This window comes from Archocentrus centrarchus, chromosome 13, assembly GCF_007364275.1.
Source record: "Archocentrus centrarchus isolate MPI-CPG fArcCen1 chromosome 13, fArcCen1, whole genome shotgun sequence".
Taxonomy (NCBI): domain Eukaryota; kingdom Metazoa; phylum Chordata; class Actinopteri; order Cichliformes; family Cichlidae; genus Archocentrus; species Archocentrus centrarchus.
This window is the reverse complement of record NC_044358.1, coordinates 10,452,631-10,473,264: the sequence shown is the minus strand read 5'-3', so window position 1 is coordinate 10,473,264 and position 20,634 is coordinate 10,452,631. Positions and strand designations below refer to the sequence as shown.

Below are 20,634 nucleotides of genomic sequence, written 5' to 3'. Positions count from 1 at the left end.
GTCAAGGATCAGCTCAAGAGAGGCATTTTGTTTCATGGAGGAGCATCCCAGGGGAGTCCTGCCCTCCACCTGTTGCCAACCAGTCTCAGTTAAACATTTGTAGTGTAAATAAAGCCCTTGAAGTGTCACTTACCCTCTGCATTTTTGAGTCCTCCCGCCACCATGACACATTTCAAGAAAAAAGAACTCATTAAAAGCAAAGCGCGTAAACCTGTTAACTGGCCGCTCCAAAATCACCAAAAACACCTGAAAAAGCATACCCAAATTAAATCAGCTGCTGTTCCTGAACTCTTTGGAGTACATGCAAAAGCTTGGTCTCTTTGTGAAGAAGGCAAGCTATATTTTTCATTTTTGCAGTCAAAAATGCTGTAACTGTAATGAGTATGTAGCTATTAAGTTTGGAACACAGAAAAATTAGACAATTTTTGCCTCGCCTGGATTTTTCCTGTTTGTTTTCATATAACTACACACTGAGTGTAGAAGGTATGGATTGGAAAATATAATGAAGCTGTAGAATGAAGTCTTTTTACCGTGTATTTCAAATTTTATCAAGATAGCACAAAAACCTACTGTTTTGTAAAGGTTTTTGTGTGTTGATGTCCAGGCGTGGTCTTACACGTGCCATTTGGAGACTCCGAGTGCCACATGTGACCAGCCTTTGTTATACAGACTTCAAATGGCTGTAACTCCTCAGTGCTTCAACATACAGTCATCAATGAGGCTCTAATCAAAGATACTACCCTGAGGAATCCTCTGCTAAACACAAAGTTACTGATAGTACAAATTAATTATAATTATAGACATATAAATCAGAGGTTGCCCTAATTTGTAAAAGAAGGAAAATGTTAGGCCTTCATTCACAAAAACCCCCAGTCTATTTTCAGTGATTCCTTCACACACCCAAAATAAATAAATTGTATATTGATCAAAAGTTACAGTAAATGTAAACACTGCCTATTCATATAAAATAAAAAACCACAATCCTCCAAATAGTCCTTCTCTGATACACAACTTACAACCCCCTCCCAACCATACCCCCCCCCCCCCCCCCCCCCCCCCCCCCAAACAAAACAACTGACACAAAGCATAAAGCTTTTTGTAAAACTTTAGACCAGGGGTATTCAAATAAAATTTAAAGAGGTCCAGTCAGACAAAATTTCATGAGGCCAAGGTCCGGAAGTCCAACTATTTAATGTGATATATATATATAAATATATATATATATATATATATATATATATATATATATATATATATATATATTAGGGGTGGGACTCGATTAAAAAATTAATCGAATTAATTACAAGCTTTGTAATTAATTAATCGAAATTAATCGCATTTTAATCACATTTCAATATTTGACATGAGAATATTAATTTAAGTTTAGTTGATGAATAAATCAATATAAATAAGCTTAAACTTCAAAATTTAGTTCATTTTCCCACCAGTCTACTACACAGACCAATGAAGGGTGGAAGTGCTCCTGTGATAAACTCCTGAAATTAAAGTTAAGCATCATAACTGGATAGTTTTATTCAACATTAATGTCTCACTTGTTATAGTTGGAAGTTAATCATTCTCTCAGCTGTACTCCTTGATGTTGAAATGTGTTATGCTTGTTTTAACAGCTTATTTTGAATTAAAGACTTAAAATTAAACCACAAAAAGGAGAAAAAGTTCGTTCTCCGTTTAACCAGCTGCTTTTACACAGCTGGGCTTCGCACTCACGGTTGCTAGGCGACATGAGCTACGCATGTCGCCTAGCAACCGTGATAGTTAATGCTTGCTCTTGTACCGGAAGCTTAACTTGTGTGCCTGGTCCTTGGTAGAATTCCTGAATTTACCTGACAGCTTCCATATTGAACTTTGTGTGTGCAGGCCTTTGGCACAAGCTTTGAATCTTACAGAGCAGATTAATATGAACAATGTGCCCAACATGCTGCGCATGTTTTTATCATCATTTTCTTACATGATAGCTGCTTGTCAATCCTGTGACATATGGCTTAAAAATGATTGAAATTCAGAGTATGTGTAAAAGACTGATATTAAATGCAGAGCTTTGAAATAAAGTTTCCCACCACCCTTATTTCATGAACAGCCTGTTTTAATCTGTGACTACAGGTATCCATAATGCTTATGAATAAACACTTAAACTGGCTTCGAAATGGTTGTGTACACATTGTCATCTCAGATTACCCATAGGTGTATATTTAGTTGTGCATAATGTATGCTGTATGATCAATAGATATCTACACTTTAGTATCTCAGACTGCAATGAAGACAGTATTTTAACCCTTCATGACCTATGATAGAAAAAATCTGGCAGACCATATCTTTACATTCATACATGTTGTAGTACCATCTTGTGGAATATTATACCACACATAGCCTTTGTGTGTATTTGACTGGTTATTCAATTTTTTTTTTTAGCAATTTATTGTATGTATATAGTTCAATCTTTAGGTCTTAAAAGGGGGAAAATTCTCAGTGGGATGACAGTGAGATGCGAGTGTGTGCTCTGTTTGTATTTTAAAAACATGAACTATAGCATGAAAGATCTGATTTCTGAGGACCTCAGAAATCAAGTATTGATGCTCATTAGGATCTAAAATGTTGCAAAAATCACCTCAGAAGACTTTGGAGGTCCTCATTCCACTGTCAAACTCTGAATTCAAAAAGAGGAAATTCAAGAACATCATCGCCCTCCACAGGAAAGACCTAACAACAAACTCCAAAATCCACACAAAGAAAATTTCACTCATCCCATTTTAATTGACAGCTAATAGTGGACATGTCAGGCTTTAGTTGCCTAGGTAACCTTTCCATATATTTTGCTTATATATTTTATCATCACTAGTCAGTCAATACTATCCTTAACTCCCATTTTTTTTAAAAAATGTTCAACTAATAGTTGAGTTAACTCAGCATCCATCAGTCTCTGATTTCCACATCAGTGATAGTCTCATCCTTTCAGTTAACCTCTAACCCAGATAACAAAATTCTGTTGGCCCATATCTGGCCCACATCATACGTGTTCATCTGGCCCACATACCGCATGGAATGACGGCACTGAGGCGGTCCGCTCCTGTTTGCCAAAAGCGGGCCACAGCTAAGTCATCACAATGCCAGATGTCAACCATAAACAGGCCAAATAAACCAGAACTCACCCAAATGTGGGCCACTATACACTTTTATTCTGGCCCACATACCGCATGGAATGACGGCACAGGTGTGGCCCACAGCTGTTTGCCAGAAGTGAGCCAAAACCAACCCAACACAATGCCAAATGCGAGCCAACACCAAAGAAGCCAGAACTCACCCAAATGTGGGCCACTATACACTTTTATTCTGGCCAACCAAGAGCTAAATATTAGAACTCACTCAAACAGAGCCAGTTAGCTCTCATCTTGTGTTGCCTGCCCACTTTGAAGTCACAACCAAACCATGACAAAGTTCTATGTCAAATATGAACAAATCGTATAAATAAACCAGATGGTACCTCCAGATACTGTGTTAAATGGTGGCATGAAGTGGTCCAGCCTTGTTGGTCTCAGGGACAAAGATGAAGATACCTACTAAAGAATTGAAGAAATAACCAGACATGAGAAACAACTTGTGAACAGTAAACAACTATAATTCTTTATTTTTTAAAATGTGCCACAAAACAGGAAATAAAAAAAAAAAAGTAACAAACAAATTCAGAACTATCATGGAATGACCTCCAACGCTCTCTCCAAAAAATCATGGCCCCACGAGTGTCTCGTCTTCATCTGGCCCTTTAAGAAATGCACAAAAGAACATATATTGCTGACACAGTAAACAGTACAGTGGTTACTGTATATGGTTGCAGTGAAGTGCAAAACACTAAACCTTATTAGGAGACCAAACAAAATGGCCAAATAAAGTGATATAAAGTTATAAATATTGTGTTGATGTCTTTCAACACTTAAATCCATAGTCTGTTTTTAATTACAATTAATCTGAAGTGATAACTGATATTGTGTCTGATCATTGATATTTGCTTGTTCAGCCTCATTCTGTTCAGACGACAATGAAAGATACTGGAGTCAAGCAGCTTCATCAAACACTCTGACAAACTTCACTTTTAGCCAAATTACGCTAGGTGGAGGGCAGACAGCCTCCATTTTCCCTGGAACAAACCAGCAACATTACTCTGAAGCTGTTTCATTAGGTTAAAGTTTGCACATTTCTGGACCAGAGGTCTTTGTACTAATGGCACAGTGCTCTGGCATGGCACTGGCAGAACATTTGTTTTGCTGATAGAGTATTACACTAAAGTCAAATACAGTTTCAATTAAAGATGTTTTTATAACTGGAATGTAATTTCACTACTTCTCAGATCCATGTACTGGCTTTTAAGAAAGGAGTGGGTAACAATTACAGCATTACTGTCCCATAACTACCAAAGAGAAGTCGTTACATCCACAGGAAAACGCTATGCTTGCTGCATGGTGGCTGAACAATTCTCTAATTCCTAAGTGACATAGCGGAAAAAATGTCAAAAATCACAATACTGCCTTTTTTAATTGTATTTGTTCATTTCGAATTGGAGAGATTTGTTCTGTACTTTGCCCTACTTTTTTCATCTTGATTTCTGCTGTAGAATCACACATACTGTTTATTACAAAATAGGAATTGAACTGACTTATGTGCGAGCTGTGTGCAACGTCTTTTTTCCTCTCTCTCTCTCCTTCCACCATCTCTGTCTCCAGCGAGATGAAGCCACCTTTTTATAAAGGTCTCCACCTCCTGCTCTGTTGCAGTGGCCGTTAAGTGGTTTCTTTGTACGGTTCCTAAAAATTGAGAAAACTGTAAAGCTTTGGATAAATTGTACAAAATAGTGAAAAATGGCTAACTGCATGGCATGCTCTATTCTACCCATAGTTGGGCAACAATGCAAACAGTCTAGCCATGATCAGCCAATTACTTCAATTATAGGATGAAGACTGGTGCATCTTAGAGGAGGGCACAGATAAACAGCTGGAGAAGATGGTGAAGTACATAGTTTTTGAAATTTTTATCAAGTGATACTGATACCTTGGCACATAGTATGTCTTCTTCAGAACAAACAGAGCAGCATTACACTGGTACCTCATAAAATGTGATAGGGTGTACATGTATTAGTGTTTTATAGCAAGTATTAGACTATAAGAATTTTTATTGAATTATATTACTTGAGTGTTTTGTCGTGACATACAATCAGTTTTATGATGCAGCTTACCTGCTCCTCAAATTAGACGTTTCACTGAGCTGGCACTCTAGTTAATATGAAAAAGACTTACTAGAACAGAAATGTCACCAGCCTGCACATATTGTCTGCTACTACACTGATGCATAATCATCCACATCTGCAGCTTGAGAAACTGATTATATGACTATTTACGAATCTCTATCTACTCACAATCTTGAAAACAAAGGAAGAAAGGATTCATAAGACAGATAATTAATAAATATAACCCACAATTACACACTTACCAGCAATCACATCTTTTAATTGGAGGCTGTGGAATGCTGTTTTCCCATTCACGCCAGGGAGTTTGTGAATATATTCTTCATGATGCGCCACACGGTGTCCTTAATATTGACCCCACCGATGACACTCAAAGCAGTAATCTTGGCAAAAAAAAACAAACAACATACATGGTCAACACAAGCAGTATTAAACTAGGCATACAATGTATGATTTTTTTTTTAAAATCTTGTTATTTTTACCAGCACTGCACACTGTGCAAGTAAATTGTCTATGATTTATGGTCAAAGCTAAGGATTTATGTTGTCAAACTGTACAGTCTGATCATCGAACATGACCACAGTGCTCACACTTTAAGGGTGAAAAATGTCCAAAGACTGACTGTCCTGTCTACTGACAGCTGTCAATAAAGATTTATTTAAAATAATAATTAATTTTCAGTTAAGTCATTTCGGTGTGCTGTGGTTTATCTTCATTTTTCACCTGAAATTTCCCTGTAACCAGCTGATCTTCAGTTTGGCTGTGCAGGAGGAATTTTGTTTCCCACAGATATACAAAACATGTATTTAAACACTCTTTACTTTAGAATAGTCTTCACTCTAATAAAGAAAAAAAAATCGATCATAAACACAAAATAGCAGCTGGATAGCGTAGTGGTAAAATCTGCTGCCTTTGGAACAGCACGTTGGGGGTTCAAACCCTGGCTAAGGCAACTATCCAGTAAAGGCCCTCAGGCTAAAACCTACATGCTACCCTAAGCCTACCCCAATTGTAACAATGTGTATTGTTGAATACTGGCTGTTGAATTTTTGGGGCTGGTGGCAGTGATGACTTTGTATAGGTGTGTCGCTGTCACTATCACTTGGAATGCGAATGTTTGGTCTGTGTGTGTATAGGGGATTGGGATGGGTAGAGAAAGAAATGGAAAGTTTAAAGTATTTGTCATTGATAAGTTGTTGCACTGAACTTGTATTGCTTATACTGACTACTTATACTGTACTGACTACTTAGCGCTATTACTTACATTAGCATGGGCAGGGGAATGTGCCTGCCATAACCATTGACGAGGCGTGAGTAAAAAAAACTATATTGAAGTCAATTCAATTTAATTCAAAAATACTTTATTGATCCCTGATGGGAAATAAAATATGAGGATTTATATGAATTACATCAGCTGAAAATTTACTTTCTAAACTTAACTGAAGTAGAATTCACTCTAAGTGAGGTGGTAGTTACTATCAGTGGATAATGTGTTAATGTCTCACAAACATGTTACTGTAGTGGCTTTGAATGCTTACTGTCTTTTTCGCTTTCTCTGCGGTATGACATCACCTTCTTCTGCCGTCTGCAGGTCAGTGTTGGTTTCTGCCTGTGGAAGTTTGAGGCGGGCAGTTGTGTATTTTGCTGTAAATAAAGAGATTCCGATGTCATAATTAATAAAGTGTATGTTTTTAAATGACAGAATTCAGGTATGTGGTGATGTGTATACCTGCTTTATATAAAATTCTAACTTTAAATTCTGCCCACATCATTCCCGGCTGCTCTTCATTTTTTATGGCCTTTACAAGTTCGTCAAGCTTGTAAAAAGAGGGCCACTGACAAATGTCATCAGCCACCCATGCTGCTAGCACCACCTCAACCTCGTGGGTTTCATAAAATTCTACAATGTAAAACATTTTCTAGAAAAGGAAGATGGTATAACAACACAAAGTTAGTTTTACAAATACTAGACAAATTTATGCACATTCCCAGCTGAATAATTACTGTAATACACAGTTACACATAGATTGGGTGAAGGTTGACTTCAGTGTAACTTGATGCTGAGCTGCACACAAAAATAACAAATAATAAATCAAACTGAAAATGAAAATACATGCTGTGTGAGGCTAAGGTATCATCAGTCTACATGCAGAAGAGGCACAACCACAAACCCTGCCTGTAAAGGTAAGCGAACACACTTCTGTATAGTGTCCAACCTTAAGCACATGAGGTGTGAAGAGAGATCTGACACAAAATAAATTCCCAAATTTGAAGAGTCAAATGGATAGTCAAAAAAACTTGTTATCTTTCTGTATTCTTTGCAAACCAGGTATTCCTGACCCTCAAAAACAACTATATTCTGGACCAAAAGTATCTGGCTATTGATTTCAATGCATCTGTCCCTCTCTGATGAATTAATAACAAATTCATCCATTTCTACTTCTTTAAACTGGGAGAAAGTTCCCATAAAACATTCTGGGACAGGTCCATCTGAATGCGGCATTTTTAGCATTTTTCCAGTTTTCTGAGTTTCCTCTGGTAAACTTGTTGCATCAAATTCTGAAATCCTACGTATCACTTGTTGCAGTGGTGAACTAGGCTTTCTAACCATACCTTTAATGTTTTTTAAATAGTTCTCAAAAGGAAATCCAGATATTAGGTCCAAGTTCCCATGTACCCTTACATCTTCACTGAGATGAATCAAGCCATGTATGTTGTACACAACAAATTCCTGGCCATAGAGTTGCCCAAAATGTTTAACAAATGCCCTGAGGAGTGTGTTTGCCAAGTCATATAGCATCAAACAGTAAGTTGGACTCGCCAGAATGTAAATACTAACAGATAAGAGCATAAAGTTTTGATACACCTCAGGAGCCAAAACATCTTTTAAAACAACTGGGCCAGTGTACAGTAGAAATTGCCGAAGTTCTGTTGCCTTCCACCTTAATATTTCATCAAGCCCCCTTGGTCTTCGGGCAAATTCGGAGGGTATGTACGTTCTGAGAGTAAGTAACTTGGCAGAAATCAGTGAGACCTGACTGGATGAAATGCAGGATTTTAACTTCCCACAAGTGCCAATCCATAAATCAAGTAGACGACGTACCACTGCTAAGCAAACTAAATGCATATAGTCGTGTGGAAAGCCACTGACCATAGGAACAGATGTTTCACAAAACAGTGAAGGTTTTATGTGGTGGTCCTCATCCTCTGCATTTGAGAAAGATTCATCTGTTCTTACTCTAGCATTTACCTCTGGGAATGTCATGCGTTTATTAACATATACACCTGACTGTACACATTTGTCACAGCCACTGTAGCCATTGTGTGATTTAATACCTTTAACAAAGGCCCTTGCAGGAGCATCACAAATTACTGAGCACACATTGAGAAAAAATGTTTTACCATTAATAACAAATCCATTACTCAGGGATTTAAGTTCACAAACCAGATCTCTTAAATATTCTGATAACGATTGAGGCTTTGAGTTCCCACAGAAAATGGCAATTGGGACAGGTTTCCGACTGAACCCTTGCAGAATACCCAAGATTGGCCAAAACTGAACGGCTGAACTTTTAAAAATTGGTAGACCATCAATATTTAACTGCAATTTAAAGTTGTGTCTGTCTGGAACAATAAATGGAAGTCTCTGAAATAGCTTAGTGAACATATTCTGTAGTGGAATAGTGGAACGATCCACCTGCCAAGGAACTGACAGCATGGCAAATCTGTGTTTTTAACAAAGTTCTGGCATCTTTGGGCAATGACGGATGATGAACTTTTAGAATAGACAAGAGGGCAGACAAAGCAATCAGCGAAATTCCAAATTGTGTACTCCAGTCTCTCAAACAACTTGCTAAATCTCTTTTGTCATGATGATCATTTCTGTCATCATCATCAAAACTTAATCCACCATCTCCACTGTCTATATCAGAGTTTGGTGGTGCATCAGTGATTGCCTCCGAGGTTGAAGCAATCGCTTCATCCTGAAAACTGCACTCTTCTTTAGTGTCAACCTCAAGCTCATGCTTGTCATTTAAAGAATCGAAGAACTGGTTGACTCTTTTGACAGCTCTTTTTCTTAAATTACTGCGTGTGGTATTCCAATGTACTTTATCCATGGCACCTACTTAGTGTTTGGGGTACTTGCGCAACTCAGCAGCAGAGTGTTACTCTGAAAGAGAAAGAAATAAACAAGCGTTATACATTTATACTGATATACATTTATTTATTGGTTTATTTATTTGTATCATACTGTATGTATGTGTGGACAGACAGACAGACAGACAGACAGACAGACGAACATTCGTTGAGTGTCATTAACACTAGAACTACCAAGGCAGTAATTACTTGGTTGAAAAAAAAACCTATATACAAGTGGGACCCTGACTTTTCCTGAATATGTGTATATTTTATTCTAACATTGTTTTATCGTTAAAATTTCAAAACACAAAAGAGATCTGATTTTTAGTACCTCGAATGACCACAGCAGTCAAATTTACAGCATGCTTTTTACAGGGGTTCATTATTTAAGCGTTTGCTACATTTTCCCGCTCTTTCTCCTGCACTATTGTCCTGTTTTTTTCATGCTCTGTGAAGCTAAAACCTATTTCTAGCTTCACTCTGAACTAAAAACAAAAATTACAAGTAGAAAGAAAATGACAGCACCGTAATTTAAGCTTTAGTCATGCTTTAGAGCCTTCATGAGGAAGAAAGCAGGTTCAGAGAGTCATCTCTTGGTGTTTAGAAGAACCTTTTTTTTTAGCTGCATGTTTTTACCTATTCCACCCATTTATTCTTAGATTTTTTTATGATAATCCAAATTAATAACAAAAAAGGAAGTCAAATGTCATATGGTCTTTCTCGTAGTTGCAGAATTCTGATAGACCTAATATATTCACTTAAGATATTCACTTAAGCTCCAATCTCATTGTACATCCTGTATAATGACAATAAAGGCATTCTATTTTATATCTAATGTAATTGGCCATATATATATCGCACATGTATCTTACAAGGAAACATAAGAACAAGACAATGCATCTCTTTTTCAATAAACACAATTAAGATTAATACAATATCGCCATACTTACTGCAAAATTGCTCAGAGCGGTTTCCTTTCAAAATCAGTGAAAAACGGTAGCGGTTCTTGTTGGAACATACCACTCCTGAAAATAGGCAGGACGTGGACCGCTCCACTCCCTGTAATGACTTAGATGTTTCTATGATAACATATTACGCACAAACAGTATATAAAATAATTACAGATGAGTAAGAAAAGGTACAGGGGAAAAAATCAACCCACTGTCCTTAACATATGGTGGTTAATTTATAACCTAATAATCGCCCACCCAATGATATAACGGGCTCACCCAGAGTTCATTGTAGAGTGGAAATGGGGAGGCTAGGCTGATGGGCAAACAGATTCAACATCAAATCAAAACATCAACATTATGTGCTCAAAAATGTGGTCAGCTGACTACCTGAACATACTGAATGACCAAGTAATTCCATCAATGGATTTTCTCTTCCCTGATGGCACGGGCATATTCCAATGCCAGGATTCATAGGGCTCAAATGTTGAAATAGGGGTTCATTGAGCATTTTCACTCATGGGCTGGCCACCACAAAGTCCAGAACTTAACCCCAATGAAAATCTTTGGGATGTGCTGGAGAAGGTTTTGCACAGCGGTCAGACTCTACCATCATCAATGCAAGATCTTGGTGAAAAATGAATTCAACACTGGATGGAAATAAATCTTATGAGATCGCAGAAGCTTATCTCAACAATGCCACAGTGAATGTGTGCTGTAAAAATATAAATTGTTTATATTTTATCAATTTACAAAAAGCAAAGTGAGCAACAAAAGAAATCTCTAAATCAAATTAATATTTGTTGTTACTATACCCTTGCCTTCAAACCAGCATAAATTCTTGGAAGAAGAATTTATCTGTATCAAACAGGCTTGCCATGGGGATGTATTTTTCATGACAGACATTAGCTTAGACAAAATTCACCTCCCACATCTATAGTGGAGAACACAATTGAGGCAGTTAAAGCCTACAAATCTTCTGTCCTTTCATTGCTTCCTTAGCAATCGCCAAGAAAGCTTGACGGGTCGATACTTGCCATCTTTTGGCCAAAAGTGGCCCAAATGTGTTTTGGCAAAGGTGGGCCATGTGCGTTTTTTCATATGTGGGCCACTTCAGGCTCACATCTATTTTGTGGGAGCCGGAAGAATGCCTACAGTGCCAGATTATTGCCTGAAGTGGGCCACTTCCGTATGCTATCTGGGAAACCTCTCAATATCCACCAGGTCATCAGTGTGACTTTTAGTTGCATACTTATTAAATTTCAAAAACTAGATGGTATTACATTTTCAGTTATTATGAGATTTTCCATTTGGTTATTCCAAACATGTTAATTGAGCCAAACTCCCAGATGGGATGCCAGTGACCTGGTGTGTGTTAAGAGCTTAAAAGGAACCCTGGGTAATTCCTAAGATCATTAGAAGTGATTTTTTTTTTTTTTTGAAATGCATATTTTAAAAATGTTTCTCTAGCACTGCAAAAATTGCTTCCAAATTTTGTTGGCCTTATAAATACTTTCAGGTTATATACCAAATCAGACACAGCAGGGTACACACAGATGATGATTCACAGAGTTACAGCTTTATCTTTAGTGAATGTTGTTCTGTATTCACAAAAGCAAATTAGTACGGAGTTAAATATGTTATATGAAATGGTCGAATAATATGAAGAAAAATCTCAATGTGTTAGATCATACTAATAAGTTATATTTGATATAAGATTTTTACATGTTAGACGGATTTTAGACAGATTCAGTCCATACATTAAAGGGTTGAAGAGTGGCGGGCATGTTAGAAAATATAATGATAAAAATATCTTCAACATATTTGGTAAATTGTTCATGTTGAATCTGCTCTGTAGTATTTCGAAGCAGGCTCCAAAAGAGAAGTTGAGCAGTGACGCCAGGTGAGGCGTGCAGGTGCTGACGGCTTTCTGTCGAGTCTGTTTGGATCCAGAAAAACACACCTTAAGGATCCTCATGTAGGTGTACAGGATTACAATTAAAGGGCCAAAGACTGAGAAGGCACTAACAATGAGTCCATAGATGTTGTTGACTGTGGTGTCAGAGCAGGCCAGCTTCACAATGGAGTGGTTGTCGCAGTAGACTTTGTTTATAATGTTTCCACACCGTTTTAAAGGAACAATCAAGGGCAATGTGAGAAAATTCACAAGAATTGGTGGTAACCATATTGCTGCAATAAGTTTGGCAACTTTGTTAAATGTCATCAATTCATTGTACTGTAGAGGACAACAGATGGCAAGATATCTGTCAAAAGACATGACAGCCAGGTTTAAAAACTCGATACTTCCATAAGAGTACACACAGAAAACCTGCAGGAAGCACAGAGGAGCAGAAACAGTGTGAACATCAGAGAGGATCTGAATCAGGAGGGATGGAAACAGCCCTGTACTACCATACAGCTCATTTACAAACAGGCTGCACAGAAACATGTACATAGGTTCATGTAAGCTTCTGTTCACACAGATAACCACAATCAGCAAGACATTAGAGACTACTATAAATGCATATAGAGACATAACAATAATTAAATATAAGTATCTGAAAGGCCCAGTCTCAAAGTAACCAGCAAGTATGAAATCTGAAAGCTGTGTAGAATTCTTCATGAGCCTTGTTTTCATTCAATAACTACTGTTCAAGAAAGGATTCTTTACATTTTTGTGTTGATTTGACTGGAAGCAGTAAGGCAGCTGTTTTAAACTTGTCTGTATTGCATAATGTACAGCAAAAATTTCATAGACTATAAAAAAGTAAACAGAAGTCATCATACTATTAAACAGACTGAAAATGATGGCGTTTTAACACATAACCTCCTAAATATGCCCATTTCCCCAAATTAATAGAACATTCCGTTTACAAATTATGACTCAAAAACTGAAACTTTCAGCATGTCTGATTTCACCTGCTACCTGCCGGACTCACACTGAGCCTCTCTGAGCTGAGCTCAAACTCCGCTTCTGCTTTTTTAAAACTTTTATACACAGAGGACACCCACAGAAGCAGTGTGACCTCATTATGACATGTCACGCAAGTTAATGTTCATATTTTATTATTCCATCCATCCATTTTCTTCCGCTTATCCTTTATTGTCAGGGAAAAAAACAACTTTAATTTAAATTTTAAAAATCTGGAAAAATAGACAATATTTCATTAAATATTAAAGCTAAAATACTGTATTTTAATTTAATGTCCCGCATGTTGTAAAATTTCCTGTTATTATGTTATCATTCTGGCATCCCAGCTGCTGGAATATTAACTTTTTTTTTTTTTTTTTTTTTAACTTTTTTCTTTTGTTAAAATTGTACTTCATAACAATGGTGTGAGTGCTACAGGGCAATAGTTGTTCAGGCATTTTGGACTGGAGTGGATGGAGGTGGATTTCAAGCATGTTGGCACAGCTGCCTGGGTAAGGGACAGGTTGAAAATGTCATTAAAAAATCCCACAAACTGCTCTGCACAGGGATGCCATCTGGGCCAGCAGTCGTGCGTATTGATCTCACTCAGTGCAGTGCAGACATCCATGGAGGTGAGTGTGAGGGGCTGGTGCTCAACAGAGGTTCTGGTTAATGTCAATATCAAATTTATATCGTGCATTAAAACAACCAGAGTGAACCAAGTGTTTCACTGGCAGCCAAAAATAAAACATAAAAAAAATTAAAACACAAAATAATAATGTACATTGTAATTACAAGGTGTAATTACAAGATTTAACTTGAATTAAAAGCCAGAGAATAGAAATGAGTCTTGAGCAAAGACTTAAGTGTAGAAATTGTTTGGGCAGTTTTCATATGAAATGGTGATGAAATGGCATTCAAAAAACATGGGGCAAAAATTTTAAACGCTCAGTCACCCCTATTTTTAAGTCTAGGGGGAAAAAAAATCTAGATCTTGGAATTAGCGGTGATGTTTTACCTACTGATGTTGGTGCTGCTTGCGAATCCAATGCTCTGTGTGTGTCAGACATTTCATCTCATAGCTATGATGTAAATGGTGTAGTAGCCCCTGACCTGATTGATTTTTGCGAAGATGAATGGTTCAACCACCGGCTCAGATGGGTGACGGTGTGTCTATTGTTGATTGTAGCCATAATACAAACACACTTAGTGTTGATGGTGATCAACTTGTGATGCATCTTCCTCTCATTATAGACCATGCAATGCTGTTGCCAATGTGGGGAGTGATGTTACTACAGACAGTGTTAATGACCGACATGTGGATTCCACTCCTTCTGAAGTGAATAATATTTTCCAACGCGGCGGCGTGGTTAGGGATATACCTGTTTTTAATGGGCGTGAATTTAGGCAGCCTGTAGATTTCAGAAACATAAGATTAGATAATCCTGATCAAGCCCCAGCCGTAGTGAGAGAGTGTTTAAGTAGTGTTATCGATCGCGCAGTGGACGGTACACCCCCAGACAGTGTTTTGAACGCTGTTTTAAGAGGACCTAGCTTATCTAGCGACGTACAAGCTGTGTTAAATTCAGACGACGAATATAACGCTGATAATTTTCTTGAGGAGATAGCGCAGGTTATGCAAAGTAACGACGATACATTGGGGGACGACGAGCTTGAGTTCGTTGTCAGTGTAGCACGGAACAGGTGTGGCGGTGGTGGTAAACGGTTAAGACTGGGGAATATGCTTTATGATGAAATATTGGCTAAAAAAAACATTTATACAATCCAAATAATGACGATAATATGTTTCAGCATGTGTCTCACACACAAACTACACTCAGACAAAACGCAATCAGAAAAACACAATGTCTGTGTAGATTCTCAGTCATCCAGGTCATAGTAGTCTCTGGAGCTTGAAAAAGGCGACTGGACTTCTTTTTGTTTCTTGAAGACGTTTCACCTCTCATCCGAAAGGCTTCTTCAGTTCTCAACCAAATGGTGGAGAGACCCAGGTATTTAAACCCCTGTGGGCGTAGTCCCCTGGAGGTGGTTATGACCCTCTATTGATCATGTGCGTGAACACATGTGCCCAGGTGTGAAGGGGGCGTGGGTCATATTTAATCAGTGGTTTCAGTTGAAACCAATTTAGGACTCCGCTCCATTGTTTCCTGTGGCCTATTGAGGTCACTGGAACAAAGGTGTGAATGGGGGTTGAGACGTCTGGGAAGGGAGCTCAGGACAGCACTGTAAGCGGGGGAAAGTTGGTGACGTAATCCACCTCCTCTGTTCAATGATGGTTGTTCACAGTGGACATATATGGCTTCTTTCACTCCTCTTTCAAACCATCTGTTTTCCCTGTCCAAAATGTGAACATTGGCATCCTCAAAAGAGTGCCCTTTTTCCTTCAGATGCAGATGTACTGCTGAATCTTGTCCTGTCGAGGTGGCTCTTCTATGTTGTGCCATTCGTTTGTGAAGAGGCTGTTTGGTTTCACCAATGTAGAGGTCCGAGCACTCTTCACTGCACTGAACAGCATACACTACATCGCTGATCTTGTGTTTGGCGGGTTTGTCCTTGGGATGAACCAGTTTTTGTCTTAGGGTGTGACTTGGTTTGAAGTATACTGAGATGTCATGCTTGGAGAAAATTCTTCTGAGTTTCTCTGACAAGCCTGACACATATGGGATGACAATGTTGTTCCTCTTGTCCTTCCCATTCTCTGTAGTTTGTGTTTGGCCTTCATTCCTGTGCATCTTAGCTGATTTGATGAAGGCCCAGTTGGGGTAACCGCATGTTTTGAGGGTTTTCTCAATGTGTGTGTGTTCCTTATGCTTCCCTTCTGCCTTAGAGGGAACACTTTCCGCACGGTGTTGTAGGGTCCTGATCACCCCAAGTTTGTGTTCCAGAGGGTGGTGGGAGTCAAAGAGGAGATACTGGTCTGTGTGTGTGGGCTTCCGGTAAACTTCAATGTTGAGGCTTCCATCTTCCTTGATAAGCACCGCACAGTCCAGGAATGGTAACTTGTTATCTCTGGTGTCCTCCCTGGTAAAACGTATGTATTTATCCACTGAGTTAATGTGACGAGTGAAGGCTTCTACTTCTTGGGTTTTGATTTTGACCCAGGTGTCATCTACATATCTGTACCAGTGGCTAGGTGCCATCCCTTTGAAAGAACCAAGAGCTTTACTTTCCACTTCCTCCATGTAAAGGTTGGCTACAATGGGAGACACTGGGGAGCCCATGGCACATCCATGCTTCTGTCTGTAGAATCCATCATTGTATTTGAAATATGTTGTGGTAAGGCAGAGATCTAAAAGTTTCGGATGAGAGGTGAAACGTCTTCAAGAAACAAAAAGAAGTCCAGTTGCCTTTTTCAAGCTCCAGAGACAGAAAAACACAATATTGCTAGATGGTTGCACATAGACGTGGGGTTAGACATAACACAACAGGTGGCGTTCTCAGATGTCACTAAATTTGAATCTGTCTTAAACGTCAAAATTGTAATCTTCCATCACGTTTCTGCAGGGCGTAAACGCGTGCAGACTTTCCACACACATACGCAACCAAAACCCGACACAATTTATCTTAATCTCCATGATAATCACTATTACTTGATCGAAAACCTCACAGGCTTTTTCGGCTGCTCCTATTTCCTATTTCTAACCTTTGTTACAAAACATACGAAGCACCGCTCATGCATGCATGTAAACATGCGTGCAATGTGTGTCATACAACAACATGCAAACAGCAACAATCCAAACAAACATCAGGTGTGATGACTGTAAACGCATTTGTAAGTCTTCCATCTGTCACCAGTACCACAAAACACCTGATCCGAAACACAATAATAACCTTGTGATAACGTGAAGTACTGTGACAAATGTGGTAGGATGTATAGAAAGTTTAAGAAATCAGCCCACAAATGCAAACCATCGCGGCATGTTCACTGTCGCGAGCTGATAACTCAGACAGACACTGAACACAAGTGTTTCATTCAGCCTGTCAAAAAAAAAAAAAAGCAATGATAAGTACATATTTTATGATTTTGAGACCAGATTTGAAAATGGTAAACATGAGGCAAACTTCATCTGCTCTATGGATTTTTTAGGGGAACAAGTTCTGCTACAAAGTGTGTGAGTGCATACATCAAGCATTACAGACATGCAAAATATTGCGGTTACACGTTTATTGCACACAATGCATCTGGGTTTGACAGCTACTTGATTTTAGAATACTTTGTCAAGCAGGGAGTTGTTCCATCCATCACAATGAGAGGAAGCAGGGTAATAATAATGCATGATGCCGGATATAATCAACGCTGGATTGATTCATTCAGTTTCCTCCCCATGAGTCTTGCCAAAACACCTGCCGCACTAGGGTTCGAGGATTTGGAAAAGGGATATTTCCCTCACAAATTTAATACCAGGGCCAATGAGTTTTATGTTGGCACGTATCCAGATCCATCCTTTTATGGCTATGACACCATGACGGCATGTGCTAAAGCTAAATTCATGGAGTGGTACCAGCCCGTGCACAAACCGCTTCGACTTCCAACATGAAATACGCAAATACTGCGTTAACGATGTGGAAGTCCTGCGAAAGGCCTGTGAGATATATCGCGAGACTCTGAGTTGTGCAGGATTCGACCCGTTCAGACATGTCACGATTGCTTTGTATGCAATGGGTGTGTACAAAACAAACTTCCTCAAAAAAAACACGCTCGCTCTCACCCATGGCACCGCTTACATTTACCAACATAAAACATTCTCTAATGTGTCTATCGAGTGGTTGCAGTACTTAGCACACAGACACAATATCCTGATCAAGCATGCTCTTCGTGGAGGTGAGCAGAATATGGGTCCATATTATGTGGACGGTTTTCACGCTGGCACAAACTCCTGCTTTGAATTTGCAGGTTGTGTCTTTCACGGATGCCCAAAATTCTATCCAGAGAGTGAGATTAATCCTGTGTGTCAAGTGTCGTATGGTGAACTGTACCATGGTTTCTGCCAGAAGACTGAGGCGTTGAGGGTGGGCGGTTTAAACATGGTGGTGATGTGGGAGTGTGAATGGCTGAAGCTGAAACAGACAGATCCGTCTGTGATGGCATTCATGTGCACCTACCCAGCTAGCAGTGAATGTTCAGACAACGTTCAGTGAACGTCGCCTTGAACGTCTGGTGAACGTTCACTGACAACGTTCACCAGACGTATTTCTGCAACACCATATGATGTTCAAGTTTCCGTTGTATGGATGGTTTACTCACCTCTCTTTTGTTCAGGAAACCAGCAGCAGCAGAGGCGTGCTGGGAGAGTTTCGGGAGAGTGGAGATCAAGGAGCCTTGGAGAGAAGTGTTGCTTGCCAGCATGAGAGCCCCATTCTAACCGTTTTAAAAATGTAAGTACATTCCATTAATCTCACCTCTGTCCGCGGTTGTGTCCACACCTTCAGGAGCTTAACAACAGGATTGATGCAGTTTTACTACAGTAATAGCCCCATTTGGACTTAGTTTCTTTCTTTTTCACTTGATTGCAATATTCATATAACTATGAGTAGAATACTGAGATGAGCTAGACAGGTCGGTGTGAAAATTAGTTGCAGTTAAAATTACATAGATGCTCAACAAATATTAAAAGTAAAGGTAAAGTACACAGTAAATACTGAAATGCTTAAAAACAATATTCAAATTGCTCAATTTGAAGAACTCAAAAATAAACAGTTGATTAATTAAAAGTGTAATATATTTCACATTAATTTCCCATCATAAATGTTTGTGAGAAACTTTGTGTTTGTGTGCTTGCTGCAGGAACCAAAACATCTTTCCTGTTGTCACACACAGGCACACCCAAAACACCCAAAAGAGACTCCCGAAGCTGCTCTGCAGAGCATCCCCCATGCTAATTGGCCTGTAGCTGGTTCAAGTCTCCAGAGTGTCCAAGTGTCCACAGGCCTCTGGGGTTGGGTCTTATGTTGTGTCACCGTTGCTGTTGATGGGGATGAAACTGTAAGGAGCTCTTTTGGGACTTATTATTATGCAGTTACACAGTACAGATGATGAAAGAGTCCCAATTGCCCCCTTGCCGTGACCCTGATACCACACTTTATTTTAAAATGTATGACTTCCATTATGGGACTCTAAAGAATGAAGCTGCTTTGAAGTTTATAATTTTGGACATCTTTCCTTTCAACATTTTGGTATAGGACTCTTCATTTCACGTGTATACTATACTGTGTTTTATTAAGCTATGAATCTACAGCTGATTGAATTACTGATGCCTGCCTTGACAATGACACTTTTGCTAAAGTGGCTTTTAATTTGAAGAATCAAATTTTCCTGGATAAATAAAGGTTAAATAAAACTAAATAAAGGTGTTTTGTGACCTGTAGATATTTCTATATTTCTAGGGGGCCTCAGCAGCTTCCTGGTCAAAGAATTCCAGGAAACTGCAAAATAAACATCAAGACTATTAGTGCATTGGCCTTGAACAACCTGATGGCAACCTATTTGGCCTCTGACAGCCACCCCCCCCCCCCACCCCCCACCCCCCTGCCCCCATAGCTTTAACTCCCTTGCCCCCATCAAAACCCGGACTGTCTCATACACCTGCTCTGCCCTGTGGTTCACAATGGAACTCTGTGTTCTAAAGGCCACCTACTGCCAACTTGAGAGGCTTTACAAAATACCTGGTCTCACAGTGCATCTAGAGGCTTATAAAGACCAGGTGAGGTCCTATAAAGATGCTCTTTCTCAGGCCAAGACTCATTATTACTCTCTCATCCACCAACAGCAAAGACATTGCAGATTGCTGTTCTCCACCATCAGCTGTTTACTCCACCCCACCCTTCAAGTCCCAATGACCTCAGTCACAAGTTCCTGGACTTTTTCTAAGAAAAAGTTAACACTTTTCATCGACACCTCCTGGCACCTGTACATTCACTGCTGGATCTCATCCGCCCTGCTCCACATTTATCTGACTGCACCTTTTCCTCCTTCTCCTCTGTAAATTCCTCCCAGGTTATGACATGGATATCTCTGGCTAAATACTCCACCTGCTCTCTCGACCCCATGAAGACAGCATTGATGAAGACATGTGCACATACTGTATGCCCCCTTATAGTCAATATCATCAACTCTTCTCTGGAGTCAGGAGTGCTACCCTCTAGCTAACTGCCTCAGTGACTCCAATTCTCAAGAAGCCAGATGACCCTTGACCCTGATGACCTTAACAATTATCGGCCTATCTCTAACCTTCATTTTCTTAGTAAAATCTTGGAAAGAGCAGTGGCCACCCAACTGCAGTAACATATGGCTAACCATAACTTCTATGAACCTTTACAATCTGGCTTCAGAGCACACCACCACACTGAGACTGCACTCATTA

At 39.2% G+C, this 20,634-nt stretch overlaps 1 protein-coding gene and 1 long non-coding RNA gene across 2 annotated transcripts; both read right to left on the bottom strand.

Moving 5' to 3' along the window:
* Positions 1-6,325: 6,325 nt before the first annotated feature.
* On the bottom strand, positions 6,326-7,008 carry LOC115790016 (uncharacterized). Its single transcript, XR_004020756.1, has 3 exons — positions 6,981-7,008; positions 6,790-6,895; positions 6,326-6,373 (listed from the first exon to the last, which is right to left on the bottom strand). It is a non-coding gene; the product is annotated as an uncharacterized LOC115790016 (long non-coding RNA).
* A 5,026-nt stretch (positions 7,009-12,034) lies between these two features.
* On the bottom strand, positions 12,035-12,979 carry LOC115791171 (olfactory receptor 11A1-like). The gene has a single exon (XM_030745299.1). The coding sequence runs from the start codon at positions 12,977-12,979 to the stop codon at positions 12,035-12,037; it is 945 nt and encodes a 314-aa protein (XP_030601159.1).
* Between the last annotated feature and the right edge of the window lie 7,655 nt (positions 12,980-20,634).

Bases quoted from the DNA above. Each gene is read 5' to 3' on its own strand.
- LOC115791171 (XM_030745299.1), bottom strand. From the start codon at position 12,979: ATGAAAACAAGGCTCATGAAGAATTCTACACAGCTTTCAGATTTCATA.